This window comes from Saprolegnia parasitica, assembly GCF_000151545.1.
Source record: "Saprolegnia parasitica CBS 223.65 unplaced genomic scaffold supercont2.53, whole genome shotgun sequence".
NCBI classification, from domain to species: domain Eukaryota; phylum Oomycota; class Saprolegniomycetes; order Saprolegniales; family Saprolegniaceae; genus Saprolegnia; species Saprolegnia parasitica.
The window spans coordinates 27844-50121 of NW_012156447.1; the positions used below are offsets into that span (position 1 = coordinate 27844).

Here is a 22278-nt window from a genome sequence, read left to right on the forward strand (position 1 = left end):
AGGCACGGATGGCAGCCTCGCCGTCGCCTCGGGGTGTCAATCGCTCGGACGCGTCAAGCGTGTATATCTATTATAATAAGCTACTGCTAGTCGTCCATCTCTGGGCACAAGAACGTGGCTTCGACGAGGCCGTTCAAGCGGGCTTCGCGCGGGTTGAGCGGTGCAAGGAGGTCGGTCTCGGTTTCGCGCGACTTCATGAGGCAGTAAAAGCACACGCGCACACGGCACGTCTTGGTGTCGTTGAGGCCTGTCGGGACGTGCACTTTGGTGTTGCACTTGCGGCAAATGACTTCGCCGCACATGCGGCAGTGGTGGCGCCGGAGCATGAGCCGAAAGGTATCCGTGCACACGGAGCACTCGGTCCGGTCCGTGTCGCGGACCCATTTCTCCGTGCCAATGATGGCGAGCTTGGCGAGGCGCATGTTTTCGGCGGCCGTGCGGATGTTGATGAGCCGGTCGATGACGTGGTCGTGGAACGCTTGGAGCTTGGGCCGCGACGTGCCGGGTGCTTTCCAGTCGATGTGTGCTGCGTACGTCACCTCGACCACGTGCGGCGTCGAGGTTTCCATGACCAGATACGCCTCGCAGCGAACCGAGGCGCGGGTAAACCTAGGATCATAGTCTCAATCGCGTCCAAGCATGGGATTGCAGTGACCGTACTCTGGCTTGGGCGGGCAGACGCCGAGGCGAATGGACTCGACGACCCGGTACCCCATCCACGCGTCGTCGTCCATGCGCGAGACATCCGTGTAGTCGAGGCTCACAAAGTCGAACGTCTGCGGGTGGTCGATCATGCCCTTCACGGCCATCCACTTGAGGCCGCAGTGGAAGAAATTGCCCTCGCTGCGAATGAGGTCGAGCACCTTGGCGTCGACGACATGGTCGCCCATGATGGTGCGCTGGTTGGCGAGAAACTCGTCCGAGGTCGGGCTGCACAGCAGCTTCATGATGTCCTTGACGGTCCCGTTGACGCGCACGGTGGCCCGGACGTCCTCCCAATGCAATGGCGACGCATAGACGTCGACGCCGAGCTTGTTCTTGACGAGCGCGCGCGCGACGGACCCGTCCTTGGAGGCAAAGTCTAGCGCCGCATGCTGGCGCGACTGGATGTAGCGGTAGCAGGTCGACTTCTCGGCGGCGCTCAGCAGCGACGAGCGCTCGTGGATGACAGGCGGCGCCGCCGACGACCGCGTCGGCCGGTCGTACGCGACCGAGATACGGTCGTCAACCAGCACGACGCTCTTGGTGCGTGACGTCGGCGGCTGGCGGCGCGGCTCTTCCCGGACGCCGCTGGCAATGCTATGGCTCTTCCCTCGCAGCATGCTCGTCTGGCCGATTTGAGACTGACGGGCCGATTTCCCACATGTGAAAAATCCCACGTGGTTCTCCACCCTGTTACACGGCATTGCGTGCGATGGCTACATACGTGGGGGGCCCTACTTGAAAACAGCTGGTTTGCGCTCTGCCACACCGCAATGCAGAGATAGACCTTGCCAGATGCTTGCATGCAAGCTTCCTCGCCTCACGGCGCATTGTCTCCTGCTAATAGTACGAGGCCGACCAACAGGGAGTGACTGGTTCGCTCTGCGTTGCCAGAAGCGTTTCCATCAAAAGCCCAAGCTAGACCCATGACGTGGCACGCGGACAGCACACATCTTGCCTGCTGCTGCGTGAGTACCAGCAAGATGGATCTCGTGCCGCCTGGGGCACACACAAGTGATTCCCACCCCGCAGCGCACATTTCACACGGTGCGGGAGGCGACAATATGATGCATTATGACGCTGGATGGCCAATATTGTCTTGCCGCCAGCAGAGTCTTGCCTGCTTCGCGAGGTTCCTTCTTCTTCGCTCCTATGGACGAAACACGTTCGTTGGCGACCTTGGTTGGTGACTGGTGTGTGCAACACGGTATCGTCGTCTTGCCACGCTCGCTCGTGGTGTTCCAGTTGTCGGCCTCTCGATCGCAGCTCATCGTTTCGATACAAAATGGTGCTGAGAGCCATCTTGGGTGAGAGCCGTGTCGGACCGGCTCGAATCTCATTGGCGTTGACAAGGAACAACGCTGCTGTATTCAACCACACGGCGCAGTCCCACCCGCCAGTGTCTTTGTACGCCATTGGCTCGGTTGGTTGGGTCGTACAGCAAGCTGCTTACGCAGTAGGACGCGCGTTGAAGCAGCACAGCTTGGTCCGTTAGGGTCCATGACGCTGAAGGCTGGCATCAAAGGTTTGCAGGCGTGCGGGAGTGCTGCTAAAGCACGTAGCTCGGTCGCATGCTTTAGTCTTGGGTCGCAGCGGACACACGGAAACGGTGCCAAAGTTGTGTCAACCTGTGTGACAGCCTCGCACACTGGTGCTGCCACGTTTCATCTTGGCCAGACGACTCATGTAGCCTTGTCATTGGGACGTCGACCGCAACAGAGTTGGGAGCGCATCCCAGCTCGATTCAAACCGACGGCATCTTTTAAGTTTTTGAAGTGGAGCGAGGAAGAGATGGAAGGGCGACAGTTGAGGGTCCAATCTCCAGACGTGGTAAAAGTATTGTATTGGCAAAACGACGTATGCAGGACGCCGAGCGCACTGCGAGAAGTACACGAATTTGTCTACTCGTCGGAGACGCGGTCGGACGCCGATGGACACGTCTACTACGGTGTTATATATATAAGCTCGACCCTTCTTAGATGGTCTTGTTGCGCATCGACGCGACGTCAAAGCCGGGCATGTTGAACTTGGTCGCAAACGCGTTGACATCGGCGCGGAGCGCCTTGACGCCGGCATGCGACTCGAGCGCCTTGTTGAAGTCGACGATCTTCTTGCCCGTCGTCGCCTGGATCTCGAGGCAGAGCTGGACGGCGCGGTGGAGGAAGCCGGCAACAGTCACAAAGTCGGCCTCCTTGAAGCCACGCGAAGTCAAGGCCGGCGTGCCGACGCGGACGCCACCGGGCGTGACGGCGCTGCGGTCACCAAGCACCGAGTTCTTGTTGAGCGTGATGCACACTTCGTCACAAAGCTTCTCCATCTTGGAGCCGGTAATGCCGACGGGGCGGAGGTCCCAGAGAAGCAAGTGGTTGTCAGTGCCGCCCGTCGAGAGGACATAGCCGTACTCGACAAGCGCGGCCGCGATCGCACGGCAGTTGGACTTGACCTGCTTGGCGTACGCCTTGAACTCGGGCGTCATGACCTCCTTGAGCTGCGTCGCGATGGCCGCGATCTGGTGCTCGTGCGGGCCGCCCTGAAGCGCAGGGAAGACAGCCTGGTTGATCTTGTTCTCAAAGCCACGCGTGTCCTTGCGGAAGAAGATCATGCCGGCGCGCGGGCCGCGGAGACTCTTGTGCGTCGTCGTCGTGACCACGTCGCAGAACTCGAACGGGCTCGCGTGCTCCTGGGCAGCGACGAGGCCCGAGTAGTGGGCCATGTCGCACATGAGGAGCGAGCCGTTGTCGTCGGCGATCTTGCGGAACGCGGCGTAGTCCCAGTCACGCGGGTACGCGCTGCCACCGCAGACAATCATGGCGGGCTTGAAGAGCGCGGCGGTCTCGGCGAGCTTCTCAAAGTCGACGAGGCCCGTCTCGGGGTGCACGCGGTACGGGAGCGACTCAAAGTAGACCGAGGTCGCCGAGACGGCCTTGCGCGTGTTCTCGGCCTTGGAGTACGTGTAAAAGCCGTGGGTCAAGTGGCCACCACTGGGCAAGTCGAGGCCCATGATGCGGTCGTGCGGGCGGAGGAGCGCCGTGTAGACGGCAAAGTTGGCCGGCGAGCCCGAGTACGGCTGCACGTTGACACCCCACTCTTCGGGGTTGAGGCCATACGCCTTCAAGGCGCGCGTCTGGCAGAGCGTCTCGATCTTGTCAATGACCTCGTTACCGCCATAGTAGCGCGCGCTCGGGATGCCCTCGGCGTACTTATTGGTCAAGCACGAGCCAAGGCAGTCCATGACGGCGCGCGACGTGAAGTTCTCGGACGCGATGAGCTCCAAGCACTTCCACTGGCGGTTCTTCTCGGCCTCGATGAGGTTGAACATCTCCGGGTCGTGCTGTTCCAAGCTAATGTTACCGGAGGCCGACATGGTGAGGAAGAGGAGGCTGCTGCGACGAAGGAGGCAAAAGGCAAAGTGCCAACCTCGACGGATCAAGGGTTTTTCGAACGCGGTCTGGATGGCGCAAGGCCATTGGCCAAAATGAAAAAAGATCGTTGCGTCATCCAATCCCATCGTGTGTCGAAAAGATCCATGGTTTGATTAGGTAAGCGGATGTGCATTAAATTTCCATGTCTTTTTATACTTTCGCACGATCTTGCATACAATACCGCAGTGAAGGCACGCGAAGACTACTGCAAACCGAATTAAATGACACTGGAAAAGCATCGCGTGGAATTAAATGGCACATCAACGGTATACGCATCCGCAGCCGAACGCATCGGGAATTCGTGGCCGTGGCCAGGGGTGTATGGTAATCGTCGTCTGGCGCTGCCACGTAGTACGTCATCGCTCGACGGTCGTCGCTGATGCGTATACCGAGGGCAATGCATGGACTCGCTCGTCTACCTGGCAGGGGTTCGCTTGGGGCCGTTGAGCAGGCTTCGTGATGGGTGCGACATGGCATCCGGCAAGGCGCACGGTAACTCTTGTGGCCGCCGATGCGCGCGTCGGTGGCCATCTAGGCACGTGCTCGCGTGACTGGCCATGAGGCCGTGGTATCCTTGACGTGGCGCCACGAACGAGAGCCACCTCATTTGTGACTTGCGCATTCGCTCCGGCACCACGATCGACGGTCGTCGTCGTTGGGTCCCGGATGTACTAGTAGGAAGGTTTCGTTGCCTGTGGGAAAGCTCTGGCAACGGAATCCAACCAACACAACAACACGCCGAGGATACAATGAACACGTCTTTCGAGCCGTTGGCATAGAGGAGGACGTCGTGCACGCGAGCCGGGACATCTTCTACTGCTGAGCGGTCGTGATGTAGTGGACGAGGTCGATGCGGGTCGCAATGTGCGAGACGCGGTCGTTGGCGTCGCACACGAGTGTAAAGAACTCCTTGTCGAACGTCTCGGCGAGGTCGGCGAGGGTCGCATCGGGCAGGACGCGGCTAAAGTGCTGAAACATGCCGACGCTGACGCAGTCCTTCGCGGCGAGGCGGCCGGACGCGAGCTTGGAGAGGAGTTGGCCGTTGGTGACGACGCCGAGGAGCTTTCCGGTCGCGTCGACCACCGGCATTTGGTCAAACCCATTGGCTTCCATGACGCCGATCGCATCCTTGCACGAAATCGTCGGCAGAAGCGTCTTGGCCGTCGGGAGGCTCAGCACCGAGAGCGGCTGGGCGGCCCACCACGTCTGCATCGACTTTTTGAATTTCGCATAGTTGTCGGCCGTGTGGAGCGTATCTTGGACAAAGTCGTTGTCGTACATCCACTGGTCGTTGAGGAACTTGCTCATGTAGTTGCGCGTCGAGTCGGCGAGGAGCACCACGCAGCGCTGGCCTTCCTTCAATGTCGCTGCCGCTTGGACGGCCGCCGCCATCGTCGCGCCGCACGAGCCGCCGACGAGCAGCCCTTCCTCGCGGATGAGCCGGCGCGCCATCACAAACGACTCTTGGTCGCGGGTCTTGACCCACTGGTCGACGAGCGACCGGTCGAGCACTTGCGGAATGAAATCGTACCCAATGCCTTCGACCTTGTACGGCTGGAGACGGTCTTCGTTGTTAAGAGCCTCGGGCTGCGCGAGGATCGAACCGACGGGGTCGACGCCGACAACAATAATGTTGGGGAGGCGCTCCTTGAGCTTGCGCGCAATGCCCGAGATCGTGCCACCCGTGCCCGCACTACAAAGCGCCCATGAGAACGTGGGCGCATGCTAGAGGATGCGCTTACCTCAGCACGACCATGTCGATCTTGTTGTCGCATTGGTACAAGAGCTCTTCGGCCGTCACGTGGTAGTGCGCGTTCGGGTTGGAGGGGTTGGTGTACTGTCAGTGCTTGTGTGTGAGAACCGAACCAAGCACGAGTCAAATAGTACCTGGTCGAGAATGTGCGAGTTCTTGATCTCTGCGTTCAAGCGCTTAGCGACACCAATGTGGCTCTCGGGCGAGTCCCAAGCAGCTTCGGTCGGCGTGCGAATGATCTCGGCGCCGAGCGCCTTGAGCACGTTGACCTTCTCCGCGCTCATCTTCTCAGGGAGCGTGATGATGCAGCGGTAGCCCTTGATGGCCGCAGCCAGCGCCAAGCCAATGCCTAAGCCATGGATAACATTGGGCGTCGTGAGGTGCATCGCCACAGTACCCGTGTTGCCCGACGTCGGCTCGATCAGCGTGTCGCCCGGCTTGATGCGGCCGCTAGCTTCGGCGTCTTCGACCATTTGGCGGCCAATGCGATCTTTGACCTGTGCATATCCAGCATAAGAACACGCATGGCGCAGCGTGTATTCCTGCACGCACCGAGCCACCGGCGTTGAAGAACTCGCACTTGGCAAGGAGCTCGCACTTGAGACCGGCCTTCTTGCCGATCTTGTTGATGCGCACCAAGGGCGTGTCACCGACGTGGCGCTACGCCATGCGCCATGAGCCATGCATGTCATCCGCGTCTTTCACCGTACGAGGATCGTCGGGAGGATCGCCGGGCGATCGAACGGCTTCTGGTACGTCGCGGTCATAATTGCAAATGATCTTGTGTGGTGCACCTGCTTTTGTATCCGCTTCTCCGAACCCGTATCCGGATACCACGCGGCCCACTTCAACGTGCCCGGATCCTTCCTGGCTTCAGCGGTAGCCTTCGGGCTCGCTGCCGTCGCCGCCGCGTCGACCTCCAAGGCCCATCCTTGCGCGTCGCGTGGCGAGCCAATGCAAGTACGTGCGTGGAATGAAGACGGGCGTCTAGTAGGTACAGCGTGCACAGCACAGCATTACCGTGCCTCCAGCAGTGTCCCATGGGAATCTTAGATAAGAACTGGGCCATCTTATCTAACTGGAGCAACAAGCTCAACCACGCGGCAGGACCATGATGGGCCAACGCTGCACGACCCTGCGACGTGGTGTGGTATGTGTACGCTGTGGCTACTACTGTACGCTTGCAGCGGATCCCAGTCGCACCATGTCCTGTGGCCCACGCTGCGATATGCGCTCTATCAGCTGCGCCCTTGCAGCCGGTCCACCACCGCCTTGCCGGCGCCGGTCCGCTCGCCGTCGGTCCCACGCCCTAAGTGGCAGCCTGTCGCCGATACTCTGCATGTGGTCGTACGATGCATACCTGTCCATCGCCATGTCGTCGTCGTCGTTGCCGTGTCGAGCGCGATGGCGTCGGCTCGGCGCACGTGCCAGTAAAGCACCTACGCGACGCCTGTTACCAACGCGAGCAATACAATAAATTTCGTGGCGGTAGACTTGGGATTTGTAGGCGGATTTGAGCCAACGTAAAAGAAGACGGGAGTGGAGCCATCAACCAAGCAGCGTGTCGGCGACGCTTCTTATATGAAACGAAGGAGCACAGGAGAAGAGTCCGACGTCAGCCGCGCCACGAAGCCTCGCCTCATGACCGCCATGCCCGACCCGACTACGTACGATGAAGAAGACGAGACGTCGCCGCCGTCGCCCGTCGAGAAGGACTCGGGCGCGCCCGAGAACGAAGACGACCTCGTCGACTTTGTCGTGCTCGGCGCCGACGAGCTGCCAGCACCGTCAACCAACTTTACGTGGAGCCCGAGCCTCATGTCGGCGTCGTGGCAGGACAAGTACGCGGCCGTCGAGACGCTGCGGCAAACCATCAAGTACGACCCTGCGTTCATCCAAAGCGACGACGCACACATGTACGACGACGCCGATTCTGCACGAGAGGAATGCTCACCACGCGATATTAGCATCGATGCCACCAAGGACCTCGTCGTGCCCAGCGCACTCGACTTGCGCTCGACGCTGGCGCGCAACGCGCTCCTCTGCCTCGGCGAGCTCATCCAGTGCACGCCGCAGTCGGCGCTCGTGCCCGTCGTGATCCCGGCCCTGCTCTACCGGTCCGTCACGGACAAGAAATTCATGCAAAGCGTCGCGACCACGGTGCGCCTGTCTCGTTGCGCTCGCTGCGAACGCTCTATTCGCGTGTAGGCGCTGGAGCACACGGTGCGCTGCTGCGACCCGCTCGACGTGCTGGCGCAGCTCTTGCCGTTCTCGACCGACAAGAACGCGATGCTGGTGACCAAGGTAGGCCGATCGCAACCGGTTCAACCGTGCCATTGCGGTCTGTAGGCCGGAACGTACGTGGAACAGTGCCTGCTCAAGAGCGTTGCGCAGCCATGGGAAGCTGCGCAGCTGCACGCGTGGATCACGCCACTTGCGAACTTTCTCAACTGCCGCGACGTCCACGGCAAGCCCGCGGCGAAGCGCTGCCTCATGCTCCTCCGCAAGACGTTTGGGGTCCGTCATTCCGTCTTCTTCTTCGTTCTCCCATGCGACGAGTGTGTGTAGGATGCAGCATTTGAAGCCGCCGTCGACGCGCAGCTCAGTGGTATCACACGCGCCGATGTGCTCAAGGTCTCGACGGCCGTCGCACGAAGCTCGAGCATTGTACGGCCGCACCCGGGACAGAAGAAGGGCGGTAAACTCAGCAGTCGGTCGGGCCCGAGTCTAAAGGAGCGGCTGCTCCTGCAGCAGCAGCAAAATCAGGCAGCAAAAACAGCGCCAGCGTTGCTTTAACGACACGTCGTGCTCGTACAAACTGCTTGGTTGTCGTGTTAGTGTGGCACAAAGGCGGTCGGGTCGAGCGCAGCGATCGCGAGCGCGTGGGAGGGTGTACCGACGATCTCGACGCCCAAGACCGCGCCACTGAACGCCCGCAGCTCCAACGATGGACTGTAAAACGAGTCGAGAGAGAGCTGCAAGACGAGCGCAGTGGGCGACGACGAGAGCACGGTGGCGGACGCCTTGGCGAGGCCAGCGAGGAGGCGTGGTATCTGTGCGGGCGCGTCCGACGCGGGCGAAATCGTCCCGACGTCCATGCCGCCCACAGACAACGAGACGTTGTCATTTGGGCTCGGAATCGTCACCGAGAGCACGAGCGGTGACGAGACAAGCGTCATTTGAAGCCCGAGGTCCAAGCGTGCCGTCACGGGACAGCCGGCGACGTCACGGGCCGTCATTGTCGCGAGGTACGCCCGCATGCCATGGGGATGGACAGCCACGGCCGTCGTAAACGCCTCGTGCCAATTGAACGGAAGTGACAAGGTGGATCCGGGAGGCTGCCACGTCATGGCCTCGGTGGCCAAAGCGATCGCCGATGCCACTTGGCGCAGGAGCTCCGGACAGCTGCCGATGCAGTCGCCGACCGGGCGCTGCAACGCGACACACGTGCCTACATGCCGTCAACACAATGAAAGCAGACGACGATGACGCACGGTTGGGTGTTGCGGCGGCGGTCGTCGGTACGGTGGGCGAAACAAACGCGTGGTATGGAAACCCGAACCGCGCCTTGTCGAGCGGTGCGACATAGACCAGCAGGCGCGGCCACTGCACCACGGACGATGCCGTCACAGACAGCGACGGCAGGTGACGTGTCGCATAGTTGGCAAACACAACAAAGAGTGTTGTTGCGCTGCTCTTCAAAGTCGACAATGTGATGTCTGCGATCGGTGCGAAGAACGCCGAGAGGACGTCCGAGGCATTGGTCGGTGATATGGTCAGCGTGGCTGGCGTCGGTCCATCGACATGAAGCGTGCTCCCCGACGCGATGTCCAGAGACTGGACTCCGACGACGCTCCGGAGCGCAAGCATGCGACCGCGCACAATGTCGCTCAAGCTCGTCACGATCGGGCAGTCGTGCGCGAGCCGGCAGTGCATGGCTTCCAAGAAGAGACGGGTGTCGGCGCCGGTTGCATTCTCGACACACGCCGTGAGCGCGTTGGTGACGTCGATAGAGGCAAACAGTTCTCGCGTCGAGAGCTGCGCGGCCGACAGATGAACCGCCGTCTCCTTGCACACAAGCAGAGGGGCACAGCCATCTCGCTTTAGACAGTTGGCGGCACAGGCGGCACAGAGCGCTACGGGCGTCGTTAGCCAGGAAGTAGAGATCGGGATCTTGTACGCGTCTCGAGCACGACCTCGCTGTCGCTGGGCGAAATCGGATCGAGCGTCTGCGTGGCCATCGACGTCCTTGCGATCGTCGCCGGCGCCGAGCTCGACACGACCACCGGCAACGGGAGCGGACCACGCATCATTGGTGAAAACGTCAAGTTGATGTGCATACCTAAGTCGTTCACCCTCGTCGTCACATCCACAAAGACGCTGGGTGCGTGTGCTGCGAGCGCCGTTGCGAGGGCACCTGGCACGGACAAGAGCCCGGCCGTCGAGAGGTTGAAGACCCCAAACGAGTAAGCCAAGAGCGTCGAAAATTCTGTCGTCGTGTTGGCGACCCAGAGACTGTGCGTCTCGTCGCTGCTGGCGCGAAGCTGCGCGCCGTGCAATGGACACGCGAACGCGGCGAGGCACGAGTAGTACTTGGCCAAGACCACATCGGATGGCTGCTGCTGGAAGACCGATGAAGCGTTCGTCGCGCCGGTTGCAATGTGGGCTTGCAGCTGCGCCATCAAGGCGGCGTTGGCTTGGTAGCACGCTGGACGGGTATAGCACGTAGCGCGGTAGTAGCGCTGGCACTGATCACACGCTACATATGCCGTCAAGATCATTTCAGGAGCGTCGCTCTGCAATACCAGTGGCTGGCGTGGCCGCACACGTCGTCGACGTCGCCGGTACCGACGATGCAGCACTCCAGGGTGCTGTCGAGCCTGGGTACGATGCGAGGTATGCCAGCGACTGCGCGCCCAGCGAGCAGAACGCAGGCTCCGCCCCGTACTGCGCCATCACAGTCGCCCAGGCCATTGTCGCCTCGAGCTGGCTCATCACGTACCGAAGCTGGAACGTGTGCGTCAGTGCCAGCTCGAACGTCGTCGTCGCAGCCGACGAGGCCACAACTCGGACGCTGTCGAGCGGGCGAGAGAAGAAGGCCGCGATCGCAATGCGCTGGATGGTCGCGGCGAGCGGCGCCAGGGTATACGGACACTGGAGCTGCAGATACGGGTACCACTCGGTCTTGGACAGAGTCGGCAGCGGCGTGAGCGAGATGTCCTGCGTCGCTTGGAGCGCTTGTGCATTGGAGAGAATTGAGGCGGCGTCGCCAGCGACGACAAAGTTGATGGAGTTGCCGGGCGATCTCGAGAGCATCTCGGAAGCGTCTTGCGGCAGCGTCGTGAGCGTCAGGTCCGCAAAGACGGCAAACGAAGCGTTCAAACTGGGTTCGAGCTCGCTGAGAAGACCATCGATGACGGGTGAGATCGAACTGAGCGTCATTGCGTCTGCAATTCGGTAGGCGACGATGTAGGCCGAGAGCGGCGGACTGGAAGCGCTCAAAAGCGGGTACGCTGCCGTTGGATTGAGCTGCGGATACGCCGGCCACGCCGCGGCGCTATCCAACAATGAGCTGCTGTGTCGTGCATGGCATGGCACCTCTGCGGCAAGGCGCCGTCGCCGTTGCTGTCGGGCGTCTGCGTCACAAGCGACAGACGCCATGTCGAAGCTGTAAGCAGCGTCTGCAGCGGGCGTGCGAGCGCCGACGCGACGCTATCAAAGGTACTGGGCGTCACCTACGATCATTGTGAGACCTTGGTTGCTAATCATGAGGACAAAAGTTGTCCTACCCCGTGGATCGCGATGGGCACGATGGTCGCAGCGCCGTTGTAGACGTCGTACGGCGCTTGCATCGCGGTCGGGGCAAAGACGGTGGTGGTCGAGACATTGAGCAGCTGCGCGACGGCGTGTGCGACGGCCATGCGATGCCACAAGCCATGCGCCGACCCGCGCAGTACAATGTACCATTGCACGTACCCCGCACTTCTCGGCCCCGTGGGCTCGGCCTCACCGCGCAACACCGGTGCGGCCAGTAGCTACATGATCGAGTGACGCAGCGTAAAAACCACATGGTAGTACCTGGAACGGCGTCGCCTGGTCGAGAAGCTGGAAGCGCCGATGGAGCGTGCCCAGCGACGTGCGCACGCCCGTCCAGACCAGTGACGCGTCCAAGCCGGTTGCAAGGGCCGACCGGTTGGCGCCCATGGGCACGTGAAAGCAGAAATCCAATACCACTTTGCCCTTTGCGCTGAGCGATGACGCTGCCACGTCCACACGCCGGAGACGGACGCGCGTCTTGACGTTGGACTGCGCGAGGAACGCTATGAGCGCGTGCGAGACATTGGGTTGTGCGAGCTGCAGCTGTCGAGGGACACGGCTTGGGCGACGCGCAGCGATGCTTGGACGCACGGCGGCGGGCTGCGTCCATCGGTCGCCGGGCCTTGCACAACGAGGAGCGCAGCGCAGCCGCCGCCGACGAGGAGCAATAGCACCAGCCGCCAATCCGTGTCGGGTCATCGATATCCGAAATGCAACATTGAGAAACGACCGGCGAAACCACAGAAGGTTTGCCCTTGGACGACGACGAGAGGATGAGTGCGACCCGCGGTAGCTTCATGTCGAGCTTCGACTTGACGCGCGAGGAAGAGGCCGAGCTCCACGAACATGCGCGGTCGAAAGCGCCCGAGCTCATTGCGCTCGCGTTGGACGAGACGAGCTACGAGTGGACAAAGACCAAGTACGGCGTGAGCGTGACCGAAGCCACCCACGGGTCGCAGCACCTCGTGCGCAGCTCGGCGGTCGTGCACGCGTCCGTCGCGACGCTCCTCGCGCTTCTGGAAAGCTCCGTCATGCACGCGTACCGCAACACGCTGCGGACCATGTACCAGCAGACGTTTGCCGACGCGTCGGTGCTGTACCACAACCAGCTCAACGCGACCGAGTCGGTGGGCGTCCAGTGGCTGGCCTTCCGGTGCGGCAACCCGCTTTTGCTGGATGTGGACCTGTGCCTTGTTGAGTACATGCAGCACAGCGCGTCGTCGGCATCGCCGCTCGACAACCAGCGAGAAGGCCATGGCCTCGGCCCCGAGCACTGCCTCGGGTACGTGTGGTGATCGATACATCCGCGACGAGCCCTATAGGTACAAGCTTCTCGAGTCGATTCAAACCAAGCACTGCCCGTCGCTCCTGGAGACGCACCGGCTCGAGCGCATCGTGCTACCCCTCGGCGGGTTCGTCTTCTTCCCGACCGCGCACGCCGACCAGACGCGCGTTGTCTTTACCGCGGGGCTCTTTCAGCCGCCGGCGACGTTGCGCCGGACCGCGAACCGTCGGCTGCTGCTCTTGCTGGCCGCCGCGCTCCCGCGTCTCCAGCACGCAGTGAACGCGACGCGGCTCGGCGCAGCGTTGGCGTCGCGCGTGCCATGGGTGCCGGACGCCGCCGAGACGACGTGCAAAATCTGCGCGCGCTTCTTCTCGCACGTGCGCCGCAAGCACCACTGCCGTGCGTGCGGCCACCTCATCTGCAAGCAGTGCTCTGTGTTTCAAGACCTCGCGCTGCCGTCGACGGGGCTCACGACGATTCGCGTCTGTGCACCGTGCGCCGCGCCACCGCCAGCACTATCAGCGCCGCGTCCGAGGGCCAAGACGACGCCGCCCCAGCTCGTGCTGGAGCTAGAGACACCCAAGAAAGGCGGCAGTGGCGTCGTCGAGCGCCGGTACTTTGGCAAGCACGGTATTCACCTCCACAGTCCGACGACGACAACCCAGCCGAGTCCGACGCCACCGCAGAGTCCGATCACGTTCCTGTCGACGCCGACCCGGCTCAAGACGCTGCCGTCCAGCCGTCCGGATCGCACGGCAACGCTGCAGGCGCTCTGCGACCTTGCGAGCACGACGCTCCAGTGCAAGTTTGCCGGCTTGTCGCTGCGGCACGGCGCCGTGCTCCAGCACTACCTCAAGGTCAACATGAAGGGCAAGCTCCTCTCGGTGCCGAGTCAAATGGGCATTTGCAGCCCGGTCCTGAGCATCGGTAGCCCGCTCATCGTGCTCGACACCAAGACGGAAGGCGGGCCCATCGAGTGGGCCAAGCTGCCGATCGTGGCCGGGCCCCAGCGGGCGCGCTTCTACGCCGGCGCACCGCTCATCGCGGGCAATGGGGATGTGATCGGTGCCATCTGCGTCTTTGACCCTGCGCCGCGGACCTCGATTCCGCCCAACCAGCGACGCATCATGCAAAACCTTGCCGAGCTCACGCTCGCGTCGCTCGACCCCAAGCAGGTGCGCGTCGACGCGCGCAATGAAGACTCGAGCGACCTCGAGGCGCAGCTGTGGCAGATGTTGCTAAAAGCACACAACACGCAGCGCCAAGTCGTCGAACACAACCAGGCGAACGACGCCCACGCGTCACCGGCCATCCTCGGCGTCTAAGTGTATCACTGGTTGAATACTACATGGTTCATATTGTACTACAGCGTCGCTTGATCGCTTGAGAGATCAACAGCATCGCTCGCGATCTGTAGCCGTCTCCAACACTGTGCTCGTTGCCGTCCAAGTCACGCCTCTCTGTAACGCTAATGTCACCACGGTGACTACTAGTGCATGGTCGCGAGCATCGTCTTGCCAAGGTCAAGCCGTGGTTTTGACTTTACGCAAACCCAATGCGATAGAATAGCATAGACAACGGCCTCCTAACGGATAGATGAAATGTTGCGTAATAGAGAGTTTGCGAAATTCGTGATTATACTATAAAATTATACTATACGAGATAGTATAATGAAGCAAGGCTTCTGCTTGGGCGTCTTCTACCTGCGCGTTGCTGCCAGGCGCCGTGCCCAACGGTCTATGCGTGTACAGGTAGACTGCAAGTACTGCATTGTGAGCTATGAGGTAGTCTGCTCGATGGTGGGCTGCTGTAGGTAGATAGATAGGTCGGTCGGCAAGCGTCGCTCAGTGTGCGCGTCGCCGACAACGCAAGGTGAGAAAGAGACTCGAAGCAAACTGTCATATTGTGCACAAAATGAGGTATACGCATAAATACTGCTAGGGACATGTCTCGATCAGCTTGCGTCAATCGCGCGGCCTGCCGGCTTGCGCAGCGCCTTGATGGACGCCGACGACGGCAGCGAGAGCCGCGGGGCCTTGCCCTTCGGTGGCGTCGACGGCCCCGTTTGGTTGCCAATGTCCATTTCCGGTCGAGCCTCGCGCTTGGTCACTTGGCGACCGGCCGCACCGAGCTCGCACTGGTTGACTTGGGTCGCGAACCGGAGCGAGCAGAGCGACTCGTCAATGCTGGCGTCCGTCGGACTCAGATTGACCATCATGAGCGTCTTGCCGTCGCCCGAGAGTGCAGGCTGCAGCACATACGTGAGCTTGCTGTTGCGGTACGGAATGTGGTTTTGCTTCTTGGCGATCGCACTAAAGACGTCGGCGAGCGAGCTCAGACTCTTGTTGATCGCTTGGGCTTCCTTGAGCCGGTCGCCGGTCGCGCCCGAGCGCGAGAGCCGCTCGCTCCCCGCGAGGTCCACCAGACTGAGGCTGCCGAGGAGCTCGACTTCGCTGCCGTCGTCGTCGCGCTTGCTGCCGCGCAAGTGCAGCGTAAAGATCGAGTGCGACCGCGACGACTCGGCGTTCATGTCGGTCTTCTCCACGGACCGGTTGCACGCCGCACGCTCCATGATGTCTTCAATCTGGTCGAGCCCGCGGCCGTTTGTGAGCGAAATTGGGTACCGAAGGAGACCGTCGACGTAATTTTGCCATTCTTGTCCGTGCGGATCGTGTACTTTTGGACCGACTCGGCGAGAAGATCTCGGATCGTCTCGTTGTAAATCTCCATGTACGTCACCTCGAGGGTGTACTCCCAGCCTTGGTCCAACAAGGTCGCGCAGCAGCCCATGATCTACCGAGCATATCGACATGAGCCTCTTGTACATAATGTTTCACCAAGGCAAAAATGTACGAGGTTCATCGAGCGCGGGATGATGCCACGCATCTCGGGGCGCCGGCCGCCTTGCATCTACACGACCATAAGCCTTTAAGAAGGAGGAGGATACAAAAGAGGATTTACCGTATACGTCTTGCCCGAGCCCGTTTGGCCGTACGCAAAAATGCACACGTGGTAGCCGTCAATGGCCGACTGGATAAAGTCCGAGACTTCGCCAAAGACGTCGTCCTGGCCATGCGTTTGGCCAAAGAGCTTGTCGAACGAGAAGCGCATGCTCGTCTTGGCCGTCGACGAAATAACCGACGTCTCTTCGTCGACGACCCAGCTCGTCTTGAGCTTTTCATAGTCGCCGTCCGACGGCAAGAACGGACGCAAGCGGACGTGCACGCGGACGTTGCCCCGCAGTTCTTGGATCGTGTTGTGCATTTGACGGCGCAAAATGTTGCCTACATATATATATATATATCCCCGTGTGCATATCAATGTATCAAGCTTGCAAACGACGAGTACCTTCGTGGACTTGGCGCTCGAGCTCGACGACCAGCGATGTCTGCGCCGCGAGCTGCGTCCGCGCCTCGAAAAAGTCTTCCGTGAGCTTCTTGAACTCCGAGTCGTCGACCGCCGACCGTGTGACGACGGTCGTCATCGGCGTCGCCGACGCGAGGGCCTCGCGCCGCGCAAATGGCTTCCGAGGTCGAGACCCGCGAGAGCACACGGTTTTCGGTCTGCAGCATGCGCATCTAGGGACACTTTTAGTGTCATATTTCCTATGAATTTTTGTTACCTCTTCGTCGGCGACCGAATGCATCTTCTTCTCGTAAGCCGCCTTCATCTCTTGGAGCCGCGCTTCGCAGCCCGTTTGCACGGCCACCATTTGCGCGTACAAGGCCGTGTTGTCGGACGCGAGCTGATCTTGGGCCAGCTGGAAATGCTCCCGGCGCGACTTTTCCTCGGCCAGCGACGCCTACCCAACGCAAATATATTTTGTCGGACGTCGCCGCGTGGATCGAAGCGTGTACCTTGAGCGACGTGACTTGGTCGGTCCACGCATGGCGCTCGGCATCGACCTCGGCGAGCTTGGCCTCGAGCGACAAGACCGCCTCGTGGAGGCCCGCCGTGTCCTTCTCCTTGGACGCGACGACCTCGTTGGCCTTGGCGAGCTGCGACGAGACGTGCACGATCTCTTCGGTGAGGCGCCGGTTCTCCTTGATCATGTCGGTGGACTTTTGCCAAACGACTTGGCCGTCGTGTTCTCTTCGTCCTGGAGGCGCCACTTTTCCTGGAGGTCCGAGAGCTCCTTCTTGACGGCCGTGTGGTCGATCTGGAGCTGCGTCCATTGCAGCTCGAGCTGCGTCTTCTCCGATTCCAGCGCCTTGCGCTGACTCGCTTGCGTCGCGACCGTCGCCCACGCGTCGTGCGTCACTTTCGAGACTTGCGCCGTGTAGTGGTCGCGGAGCTGCGCCAAGTGGAGCTCGTGTGCCTTTTCTTTCTCGAGCCACTGCGCTTGGTACTTGGCCACGATGTTTTGCGTGTTGCGCTCCATGGCCGTGCGTACAAACTCTTGCATCGACGAGTCGAGCGTCTTGATGACCGGGTCGTTCTCGTCGTGGTCGAGCACGGAGGGCGTCGAGGAGGAGGAGGCTTCGGGGCCGCTCGGCTCGCCGGCTTTGGGCTCGTCCTGCCGCAGCGCCGCAAAGGCCTGCGCGGCCTCGGCGTGGACGTTGGTCAAATCCCGCTCGATGGTCTGGCACGTCGACGCAAACGCCTCTTTCTGCATGTGCAGGTCGCGGAGCCGGCATTTGAGGCGGCGAATGTACTTGTCCTGGGACTCGATGCGCACTTTAAGGTCCATCGAGCGCGGGACGACCGATGCGAGCGCCTCCTCGATCTCCTTCTCGGTCGTAAAGATCGTCTTGTACGCGTGCCGGACCGTGTTCGCATCAAGCGAGTCGTTGCCCGAGCTCGAGAAGGCGCGCGTGAGCACGGGCGGCGACGGCAAGGGCGCAGGCGTCGGCGGTGGCAACACGGTCGGCGGCGGCGGCGGCTCCGTGAGCACGACGCTCGGTGGCACGAGACGCGACGGAAGGCTCAGCCGCGGCTGGCGCGCACTGGGTGTCTTGGCCGGCGCAGGCTCTTTCGAGAAGGCGAGGTCGACCGCCGCCGCGATGGACCCGCGCTTGACCGCGGCAGCCGAGGACGTGGCGCCCGAGCCTTTAGGAGACGCTTTAGTCATCGTGCGAGCACGGACAGAGGCACTACGAGGAACGGCAGCCGGCAAGGACGAGGGCGGCGTCGCGCGGGTCGCGGCGGCAGGTGGCGCGATGGCCGCGATGGCTGTCGGCGCGCGCAGCAGTGACGCGCGTGTGGCGCCTACAGGAAGCGACTGGCGCTGCTCGCGCGTCTTGGTCGATGCTGTGGTCGAGGCCGCGGCCGCCCGCGCCGTCGTGGTGCTAGCGCGCGACCGCGACGCGTTCGTGTCGCGCACGGGAATCGCCGACGACGCGCCGCGGGCGACCGTCCCGATGCGGCTCGTGGTCTTGGTCGTTCGCTTGGGCGGCTCGGCGGCTTTGGGCGACTGCTTCACGTCGTCGGTCGTCGACGACATGGCGAAGCTGTCGTCCGTGGCCCACGAGATCTCCGAGTACTCGGACGTCGTATCGGAGAAGTCGAGTGGCTTGCACAGGCCCGGCTCGGCCATGCTGCGTGGAGGAGGAAGGGTTGCGGCCAGCGCGTCTGCATCACCAATGGACGCGCGTCGACGCAGGATCGTCGCGATCGAGACGCGGGTCGCGCCTTCCAGCAGCGCCTCGGTCATCGCCTTGTCTTCTTCGGTGCCCTGTCCTTGGCCTTGCAGCGTCGCGAGCGTCAAGTGCACTTCGCGGTCGAGGTCGTCATCGCCGTGCCCATCCCCCATGCTACTCGCGGGTAGTGCGTAAGTGGTCGTCCGAAGCGAGCGAGCCGTGTGGCGTGCGATGCGTTTCTCACACGAACCACCACTGGCGAAGTGGAAGAAGGCCCTTCGCCAGTATGTACCGTGTACCAGCTGCTCCAACGAAATAGCTTGGTTTTTGTATGCTCCTTGCCCGAATTATCCCACCGTGTCTTCTGGGCCCAATCAGCTCGAGTGCACTTGGGTGCGTGCAAGCGGATCGATCGCCGCGGACGCAGCAGCGTTACGATGCCATGGCCCAGACGCAGCCTGCATGAGTCGCGCTGGCGGTAGCATTAGCAGACCTGGCGGTAATCTCGGCGTCGGCGCAACAAAATTTCAATGCCGTTGCGACCAGCGATCTGGGTGGCGCCAGCAAAAGCTTCTCGCAACTGGTGCGAACAAGCCCAAGGTGGCGGCGATCTGCCACGCGAGCGAAGCAAACGGGTCAGTGGTGGGCTTGCTACACTGTACTGACGCAAGCATCAAGTCACGCTACATGTAGTACAAGTCGAGCTGAGATTGACTGGACAGGTCCTGCCTCGCATCTCGCCAGGAGGCGGCTGCTTGGTGGCAGACGAAGCAGAGGAAGATGGTGATGGTGACGTCGTCATGGCTCCTGCTTGCACTCTGAAGTTGCACTTTGCCCTACGAAATGCAAGTCCTTTCGTATCCGGATACATGCGCATGTCTCCAATGTGTCTCGATTGCCGCATTAAATATCAAGATAGTCTCAAACGCGCTTATTAGCAGGACCTGCTAGGTCGACCGGCGGCGGATGGTGTTGACAAGGATGTCGTCGCGAGGTGGGACGCCTCGACCGAGTGTACATATCTACTTGTACTGTACGACTCTACGTAGTGTATGTGTTTTGGTTTTGTGGGTTCGTTCCGACGACGACGTGACCAGCGACCAGTCCACTTGCCAGTCCACCTCTCTCTCGAGGCGCAGCAATGTCTGTAACCGAGCCAGACACGTCGCTTCGAGCCCGCAGAGCAGGTTGCTACCGAGCTCGGCCTAGTATGTGCATCGCACCGATCGAGCTCCGTGCCAAGCCAGCCCCAAGAGGCTCATTTTGACTTTGTTGTCCGCTGCTCTAGCACAGCCCAGCGCAGCGTCGCACCACGAGCCTTGCTGCGTCGTAGATCTCTCAAGGCCACCATCGTCACTGGCAATCCGTTTCGGCTGGCATCGCTGGTACCGGTATCCAGGACGATGACGGTGCCCGGTACGGTACATATAGACGTTGGGTGACAGTCTTGGGACTTGGCCGTCGCTTGCATTTTCCGGGCACCGATGGAAGGCAACGCTGCGTGGGCGCTCGCGGGCTTGACGACGGTCGCCGCGGCCGCGGCCGGCTACTACATTGCGACGCGCCATGGGCGCAAGCAGCATCGCGGCGGGTCGAATACCGGTCTCTCGGTAGACGTCGCGCGCTCATGGCATGGCCTCAGCACCTCGATCGTAGGGCCCCATGACGCACTTGGACCTGCACTTTGAGCACGCCGCCGCCTTCGTAGCATCGAGCAAGAAGCTCTCCAACGAAGACGTGGGTCTCTTCTGAAGCCGATCCCGACGCTGATCCTCGTCGAGTAGAAGCTCGTCTTGTACGCGTTCTTCAAGCAAGCAAGTATGGGCGATTGCAGCGCTCCCAAGCCGTCCGCGATCGACTTTGTGGCAAAAGCCAAATGGTGCGTCTTCTTATGCGTAGATCCGGGATGAACGATGCTCCATGAAGGGACGCATGGATGGGGCTTCTCGGCATGAGCCGCAACGAGGCCAAGAAGCGCTACATTGAAGTCGTCTCGTCGAGCTGCAACGGCTACTCGTTCGGCGCCCCGATCGCCGACGCCGTCGGTACGAGCGACGACGAGAGCGACGACGGCAGCAGTAGCAGCGGCGGCTTTTCCATGGGCGGCGCCGCCAGCCAAGTCGTCGTCGACAAGTGCGTCCATCCTCGTTCCTGTTACGATCATCATCGTCATCATCATCATCATAGGACGACCAAAGAATGGCAGGTTGTCGAGAACGCTTTTCATTACGCGAGCACGGGCAACGCCGACGAGGTGCAAGCGTTCTTGGCCGCCAACGAGCGTGCGATCGACGAGCAGGTATGAATAGTCGCACCAACCAACGGGTACGCATGCAGGAATCCACTCGACAGGACGACGATGGCCGGACGATGTTGCATTGGGCCGTGGACCGCGCGCAGACCGAGATGGCGGCATCGCTGCTCGCGCAGGGCGCCAACGTCAACGCGCAGGTGCGACACGAGCTGCCTCGCCACGTCTTCGCTTACCTCTGGGTAGGACAAAGACGGGATGACGCCTCTGCACTACGCAGTGCTGTGCGAACACTTGCCGCTCGTTGACCTCTTGGTAGACTTGCATGCTTTGATTTCTGTGCCCATGGGATGATGAGGTTGATGGGGCTCGGCACGGTGTAGATGACCCACGGAGCTGATATGAACCTCGGCGACGGAGACGGCGAGTCGGCCTATGCCAGCGCGTCCGCGTCGCTTCGCGCGCACCTCGAGGATTTGACCAAGTAGACGTTGGTAGAAGAAGCGCTTTCGTGGTATTACTACAAGCAGCTTTTATAAGAATGCGTCGACGACGGCACGACCTAATCTACTAGTACGTCGCGTGCCATCCTCGTCGCAGTTGCGTGGTAAGGTTTAAAGGAACGCATCGTCGTTCTGGTCGTCAATCTCCTCGGCGTACTTGATCAAGTCCACGTGGTGCACGACGGGCTTGTTGCGGGGCGAGAGACTGCGGAGCGACGTCATGGCGCGCGCGAAGAGCTGCTCGCGTTCATGCAACACATCCTTGGACATGATGTGCAAGCCCTTTCGTGAAAACGTCGTGTCCAACACCAGCGGCGGCAGCGTCATCAGGATCGGTTCTTCCTTGAGCGACACACTCGGCGAGAGGAGGCGGGGCGCGACAATGACGGGCAGGCATATGAACTTCGGGCTGCTTGGCGAGAGGCGTCGCCTCCTTCGTCTTCGTAGGTTCATGGTGCGCAGGCAGCACCTCGGACGCGACAGTCGACTGGGCGCGCACTCGGTGCAGGCCCATCGCGCCTTGCTGCAGGAAGACGGGTAGGAAGACAAGGCCAAGGCATGCCAGGAGGTACAGCTTCCAAGGCTCCATGCGCGCCAGCAAAGCGTGATGCCCGAGAGGCTAATGCAGCCGAGGATGACATGGGCGTTCGTGTGGAGGTAGGCCAGGGCGCGCTGGGCGGTCTTGGTCTCCGAGAGCTCGCGGAGCATCATCATCGTCTATGTGTATCGACGGCTTGAGCGCGGGCTGTAAAATGCAGAAATGTATTCAGACCAGCGTCGCAACCGCGTCGACCCGAAATTAGCACTGCGTTGACAATTCTCATTGGTGGAATACCTACCCATTTCAATCTTTTCTACCAATCGTATGTTGCCAAGAGGGCGCTCCCACACTTGTATAGAACGGTCTCCGCCTCTATTTTTGTCACCGAGCCGTTGGCACATAAGAAAAAATTAAAATATGATGAC

The 22278-nt window shown here is 61.1% G+C and overlaps 11 protein-coding genes across 11 annotated transcripts; 4 read left to right on the top strand and 7 right to left on the bottom strand.

Annotated features, from left to right (window-relative positions):
- Positions 1-50: 50 nt before the first annotated feature.
- On the bottom strand, positions 51-1353 carry SPRG_10296 (hypothetical protein). Its single transcript, XM_012349356.1, has 2 exons — positions 661-1353; positions 51-609 (listed from the first exon to the last, which is right to left on the bottom strand). Exons 1-2 carry the CDS (start codon positions 1320-1322, stop codon positions 87-89), a joined length of 1185 nt encoding a protein of 394 aa, XP_012204746.1. The 5' UTR covers positions 1323-1353; the 3' UTR covers positions 51-86.
- A 1161-nt stretch (positions 1354-2514) lies between these two features.
- SPRG_10297 (serine hydroxymethyltransferase 2) lies at positions 2515-4110 on the bottom strand. Its single transcript, XM_012349357.1, has one exon. It carries the CDS (start codon positions 4064-4066, stop codon positions 2678-2680), a length of 1389 nt encoding a protein of 462 aa, XP_012204747.1. The 5' UTR covers positions 4067-4110; the 3' UTR covers positions 2515-2677.
- An 827-nt stretch (positions 4111-4937) lies between these two features.
- Positions 4938-6644, bottom strand: SPRG_10298 (cystathionine beta-synthase; the record flags this gene model as incomplete). The annotated part of the gene is made up of 6 exons (XM_012349358.1): positions 4938-5817; positions 5867-5961; positions 6012-6226; positions 6275-6374; positions 6430-6537; positions 6588-6644. The coding sequence occupies 6 exons, from the start codon at positions 6642-6644 to the stop codon at positions 4938-4940; spliced, it is 1455 nt and encodes a 484-aa protein (XP_012204748.1).
- A 344-nt stretch (positions 6645-6988) lies between these two features.
- SPRG_10299 (hypothetical protein) lies at positions 6989-7240 on the top strand (the record flags this gene model as incomplete). The annotated part of the gene is made up of 2 exons (XM_012349359.1): positions 6989-7027; positions 7065-7240. The coding sequence occupies 2 exons, from the start codon at positions 6989-6991 to the stop codon at positions 7188-7190; spliced, it is 165 nt and encodes a 54-aa protein (XP_012204749.1). The 3' UTR covers positions 7191-7240.
- Positions 7241-7396: 156 nt separating this feature from the next.
- SPRG_10300 (hypothetical protein) lies at positions 7397-8696 on the top strand. The gene is made up of 5 exons (XM_012349360.1): positions 7397-7793; positions 7845-8037; positions 8086-8181; positions 8227-8394; positions 8446-8696. The coding sequence occupies exons 1-5, from the start codon at positions 7459-7461 to the stop codon at positions 8671-8673; spliced, it is 1020 nt and encodes a 339-aa protein (XP_012204750.1). The 5' UTR covers positions 7397-7458; the 3' UTR covers positions 8674-8696.
- SPRG_10301 (hypothetical protein) lies at positions 8600-10621 on the bottom strand. The gene is made up of 3 exons (XM_012349361.1): positions 10058-10621; positions 9372-10013; positions 8600-9328 (listed from the first exon to the last, which is right to left on the bottom strand). The coding sequence occupies exons 1-3, from the start codon at positions 10557-10559 to the stop codon at positions 8712-8714; spliced, it is 1761 nt and encodes a 586-aa protein (XP_012204751.1). The 5' UTR covers positions 10560-10621; the 3' UTR covers positions 8600-8711.
- Positions 10622-10659: 38 nt separating this feature from the next.
- On the bottom strand, positions 10660-12123 carry SPRG_10302 (hypothetical protein; the record flags this gene model as incomplete). Its single annotated transcript, XM_012349362.1, has 4 exons — positions 11956-12123; positions 11667-11912; positions 11476-11612; positions 10660-11434 (listed from the first exon to the last, which is right to left on the bottom strand). Exons 1-4 carry the CDS (start codon positions 12079-12081, stop codon positions 10660-10662), a joined length of 1284 nt encoding a protein of 427 aa, XP_012204752.1. The 5' UTR covers positions 12082-12123.
- Positions 12124-12420: 297 nt separating this feature from the next.
- On the top strand, positions 12421-14348 carry SPRG_10303 (hypothetical protein). Its single transcript, XM_012349363.1, has 2 exons — positions 12421-12976; positions 13017-14348. Exons 1-2 carry the CDS (start codon positions 12468-12470, stop codon positions 14302-14304), a joined length of 1797 nt encoding a protein of 598 aa, XP_012204753.1. The 5' UTR covers positions 12421-12467; the 3' UTR covers positions 14305-14348.
- A 585-nt stretch (positions 14349-14933) lies between these two features.
- Positions 14934-18805, bottom strand: SPRG_10304 (hypothetical protein; the record flags this gene model as incomplete). The annotated part of the gene is made up of 9 exons (XM_012349364.1): positions 17042-18805; positions 16837-17000; positions 16602-16781; positions 16519-16557; positions 16328-16484; positions 15941-16263; positions 15833-15889; positions 15604-15772; positions 14934-15556 (listed from the first exon to the last, which is right to left on the bottom strand). The coding sequence occupies exons 1-9, from the start codon at positions 18729-18731 to the stop codon at positions 14934-14936; spliced, it is 3402 nt and encodes a 1133-aa protein (XP_012204754.1). The 5' UTR covers positions 18732-18805.
- Positions 18806-20013: 1208 nt separating this feature from the next.
- SPRG_10305 (hypothetical protein) lies at positions 20014-21396 on the top strand. Its single transcript, XM_012349365.1, has 8 exons — positions 20014-20168; positions 20215-20295; positions 20343-20437; positions 20485-20691; positions 20746-20857; positions 20911-21009; positions 21056-21124; positions 21193-21396. The coding sequence occupies exons 1-8, from the start codon at positions 20043-20045 to the stop codon at positions 21295-21297; spliced, it is 894 nt and encodes a 297-aa protein (XP_012204755.1). The 5' UTR covers positions 20014-20042; the 3' UTR covers positions 21298-21396.
- SPRG_10306 (hypothetical protein) lies at positions 21301-22068 on the bottom strand. Its single transcript, XM_012349366.1, has one exon. The coding sequence runs from the start codon at positions 22024-22026 to the stop codon at positions 21424-21426; it is 603 nt and encodes a 200-aa protein (XP_012204756.1). The 5' UTR covers positions 22027-22068; the 3' UTR covers positions 21301-21423.
- Between the last annotated feature and the right edge of the window lie 210 nt (positions 22069-22278).